This window comes from Oryza glaberrima, chromosome 10, assembly GCF_000147395.1.
Source record: "Oryza glaberrima chromosome 10, OglaRS2, whole genome shotgun sequence".
Taxonomy (NCBI): Eukaryota; Viridiplantae; Streptophyta; class Magnoliopsida; order Poales; family Poaceae; genus Oryza; species Oryza glaberrima.
In genome coordinates, this window is record NC_068335.1 from 18,730,550 (window position 1) to 18,735,201 (window position 4,652).

At 50.8% G+C, this 4,652-nt stretch overlaps 1 protein-coding gene across 1 annotated transcript; it reads right to left on the minus strand.

Annotated features, from left to right (window-relative positions):
• Nucleotides 1-913: 913 nt before the first annotated feature.
• On the minus strand, nucleotides 914-3,403 carry LOC127786074 (probable ascorbate-specific transmembrane electron transporter 1). The gene is made up of 4 exons (XM_052313400.1): nucleotides 3,206-3,403; nucleotides 2,508-2,556; nucleotides 2,182-2,381; nucleotides 914-1,455 (listed from the first exon to the last, which is right to left on the minus strand). Exons 1-4 carry the CDS (start codon nucleotides 3,338-3,340, stop codon nucleotides 1,147-1,149), a joined length of 693 nt encoding a protein of 230 aa, XP_052169360.1. The 5' UTR covers nucleotides 3,341-3,403; the 3' UTR covers nucleotides 914-1,146.
• Nucleotides 3,404-4,652: the final 1,249 nt, after the last annotated feature.

The following is a 4,652-nucleotide window of genomic DNA, read 5'->3' on the forward strand; positions in this document are numbered from 1 at the left end:
ATTTTTTTAAAAAAAATAAACTGGAAATGGCAATTTCTAGTTTTAAAGCTCAGGAGGATCCCGGCAATAGAAACTGGCAGCGAATGGCTCGCAGAATCCGAGACAAAGGCCCGGGCTCGTACGTGGTTTCGCGGGCGCCAGCCCCCGAAACTGTGGCCGGTGCCCACCGCTTCGCCGCCTCCGCCCTCACCACCTCCCATAAATGCCGCCGGCGACCCGCACCGCACCCCACTCCTCCCCTCACATGCTTCGCTCTCCCCTCCAACCTTGCAAACGCTCAACACGCGTCACCGGGCCGTACAAGTGTACAACCTTTGCCTGCTCTCTTGGAGGGAGCACACGGCTTCACAGCTTGCTTGCTTAGCCTGGCATTTTGCTTTGTCGATGGACGTGTACATCTCGGAGGAGTACGTGGCGAAGCGGCGGGCAGAGAAGCGGGCGGCGGCTGCGGCGGCGGCGGCGCGGATGGCCGGCGGCGACGGGGAGGACGGCAAGGCGCGGGGGGGAGGTGGTGGTGGGGATAGCCGGCGGACGCGGTGGACGGCGGCGTGGGCGGACGGGTCGGAGAAGGGGAAGGGGAGCCCCGGCCATGTCGTCGGCGCCGTGGCGTCGGGGAGGGAGGATGACGTCATCCTCAGCTACTTCTCCGCGTAGAGATTTTTCTTCTCCCTCCCTCCCTCGCAGTAAAATGCATCTAGATTAAAAGAATTAACATTGGCAATGGTCCGTGCATACTGCATTGGATTTTATTGGCAGCAGATTTTTGCTTGTAATTAGGTAGTAGTAAGCCATTATTAGTGGTGCCTTGGCTGGAGAAAAGATTACAGCTTCAGGTTTTAGTTTTTGTTTCTTGTGCTTCCCCAGTACCAACTCGACACACAAAAGAAAATGACAGAACTGTTTGCTTCATCTCTTTGTCTCAATCTCATCTTTATTATCATCCTCTCCTATATCATCAGTAAACAAACAGTTCAAAATTTTCGCATCTCGTAATTAATATCGTCAGTTACTTACAAAGTTACATCACATGCCCATAGATCTGAACCACATTTGCAGCAGGCAGCAGCTATGGGAATAATTCAGCAAAACAATTATACAACAGACACAGCCGATGAAGAAGCTGGATCGATCAATGGCTCATCTGGTTCATGGCTTGCGCACTGCTGAATACCCATGAGAATGTTCATTGTGCATCGGAGCAGTAACATACATCACGACGGCTGAGCCCAGCAGTATGACGAGCACGGCGGTGAAGTTCACAAGCAGGGCCTCCGAGCTGTACCTGCCGAGCCCTCCGGCCTCAAGGAAGGTGAGCTTCTCCAGGAACCCCAGCTCCGCCGCGAGCAACGCTAATATGTAGACGAGAAGGCCCGAGCGGACGTGCCATGGGAGCGCGGCGCGTCGGAGCGACGGCGAAGCGCCGGGGAAGAAGAAGGTGACGAAGCCAAATATCCACTGCAATATCAACATGGGGTTAGGACAATCAGGTTTCAGGTAATTCTGAATATAGGGAAAGGGTCACACAAAAGAGTAATAGCAAACGGACTATGAGCAAGTTTCAGAACAATGAATTCAAAGAAAATATTATTGACATATGTTTCATTAGGTGATATCATCTTGTAAAGTTCTCAACAATCAGGAGACCTAACACAATATTTAATAACAAGGAGCTGATACCTTGATGTCACTCGGTAATGCCAAGGGAGGGAAAAGATTAATTCAGGAATATCGGCATCTATTTTCTTGAGTTATCATAGTAGGTTTATGCTACATATTCTTAAATTCCTCTATTGGTTTGTGGCCTAAATCATGTCGAATGAAGCATGATTCTCTCTGCTTTGATGCTTCAACAATATCCTACAGACACTTTTCCTTTACAGACAGATGTAACATAGCAAATTACATGACTTTTCCTTTACACTTTTCTTCACAAGGGCAAAACCACTACTTAAAGTGGCATTTGGAATGTTGCAAATAGCTAATCTGGGTTCAGATAGTTAACTTGTCCAAGCTATTATAATCTAGTGGAAGCTCTTTTGAGGCATTCAGTAGTATAGCTATGGCAATCATGCTTGCATGGCTACCGATGCAATAAATAAATTTAAAAAGCTCTAACATAGTTCCAAACCTTAAATCTCAATTCAGACAACATTAGAATGATAAATGCTTTGCTCAAATTACCTGTACACCATATAAACAGATAGTTCCAAGTCCAACCCAGGAGTGCAAGCTGTAGAGGTTAGCAATTCCACTTTCATTGTGAAACTTGAAGGCAGCATATATTCCAACTGAACCCAGCAAAAGTGCAATAGCATGAAGAAGCAAATGGACCATCTTATTTGTGTCATGGCCCCATGGCCATATTTTGTAGCCCATTATGGCTGCAAACAAATCGCAATAGATCGGTGAGAACTTTGCAAAAATAATAGCATAGTGAGTATTGTTTTAATACTCATCATGGCAAAACCATCAAAGGAGAAAAAAGAATGAGTTTTTTTTGTCCTGACCTTCACTTCCTAGAATGATGAACCCGATCAGCATAAGCACAGGATGAACCTGCATAACAGGGATCAGAAAACCAATTTTTTTAGCAAATGGGCCATATGTAATACTCTGAGAGCGCAATTAAAAAAGTAAACCAGACCATTTTACAATCAATCTTCAAATATTATCCCCTCCTAAATATAAGCCTTGTCAGTCACTCAGTCATTATCCTAAAATTTCTAATAAGGATTTAACCTCCAAAAATGACCTTCAGCACAAATCCTTACACAAAACTAAACCTTCGGTAACCCAGCAATCCATCTTCAGAACAGGCCCAAGTGGTCAAATGGAGATTTACATTTCTTCATGGACTACACAATATACACAGCAAAGTAGAAATACCAGCGCAAACACCAAACAATACAGGTCTCTACTCTCTTGTACACATAGCATTATCAAGTTCATTCTTGGAGACAAATAACACAAGAACTAGCACAGTACAGTGCTATAGGCTTGCAACCAAATCAAATGACGCCGCCATTAACCAGAATGGTCAACTAGCCTGCAGTTTAGAGTAAAACAGTACTAACCACAATGTTGCAATCGTTCACGGCAGTTGAGTTAAAGATCCAGCACAGCTAAGGACAGGAGAATCTCCCCAACAACAATGGCAACATCCACGACCCATCAGCTGAAAAGGTGGGGGGCGAGCGATTCTTACGTTGAAGATGAGGCCCTTGTTGGTGGGGGAGCTGAGCGCGAGGCCGCCGCGAAAGTGCACGCACCACAGGAGCACCATCCCCGCCGCGGCGGCCGCCAGCGCGTGCGCCGCCTTCGCCGGCGCCGCCACGGCCATCGACCCTCCTCCTCCCCGGCGAGGCGGCGAGGTGGAAGCGAGATCGGAAGAAAATCCTTCTCCGGTTCGTCGCAGCGTCAAACTTTGACCGGCGTCGCGTGGAGAAGAAGACGAGGGATTGGTGGGCCAGCCGAATTGGGCCTCACCAACCCAATTCCTCAAGTTAGGCCGAACGGGCCCATCCTAAAAATAAAAGGAATAAGTTCACCGCAGGTCCCTCAACTTAACAGCGAGATTTTTTAAGGTCCCTTAACCACAAAACCAGAAATGTGTACCCCTAAACTCACTCAAACCGTTCACCGGAGGTCCCTCGACAGTATTTTTGTCCGGTTTTGCTGACGTGGCATCCTAGTCAGCAAAAAAAAAATTTAAAAAAACACATGGGGCCCACATGTCAGCTTCACATCTTTTTTCTCCTCTTTTCTTTTCTCTCTCTTCTCTTCTCCTTCAGGCTGCGGGCGAAGCAGCCACGTGCCGTGGCCGCCGCCGTCATCGGCTCTCCACCGTCATCGTCGTCGTGGGCGAGGCTACGCGGCGCGGCCGTCCGGCGGCGGAGCGGAGGCAGCGGGCGGAGCGGCGAGCACGGATGCGGGCGGCGCAGCGGAGGGCAAGCGCGGCAACGGAGCAGCGGAAGGCGCGAGCGCGGCGGCGGGCCGAGCAGTGGAGCGCGAGCAGGCCGCGGACAGAGTAGCGGCATGAGCGCGACGGCGGAGCGGCGGCGAGCGAGCGCGGCAGCCAGCGAGTTTGGGAGGGAGGGGGAGGCGGCCGGCGACCAAGAAACAATCGCTTCCTCTGCCTCTTCCCCTTCTCCCTCCGGTGGTGCCTCTCCTAGCATCGTCGGCCACCCACGGGGGCACGACGGTGGTGGCGGCCGAGCACGGGGGAGCTCCTCGTCCCATCAATTGTCTTTCGCTTCGCCTAGCTCGCCCTCCGCTGCTTTGCCCACCGCTGCGCTCGCCCGCTGTCGTTCCTCCGCCGCGCTCGCCTTCCGCTACACCCCCCGCATCCGCGCTCCTCCGCTACACGTAATGGCATATATACATGTGAGTGTGCTCACCCATATATACATGCTTGGCTAATATATACGTCTGCATGTTATCGGGCGACAAACCAACAAGAAGCTAGCTAGGCTATAGCTGGTCGTACGAAGACGCATGTACATGCGGCCGTCTATACCTGGCGTATATGCGTATGAGCTACGACATCAAGTGCTACCGCGACGTCGGCGAAGACGACAGGGTCACCGCGCCCGCGTCGACCACCGTCCACGACGCCGATGGCACGCCGAGCGTGGACACGCTCCTGCTGCAGC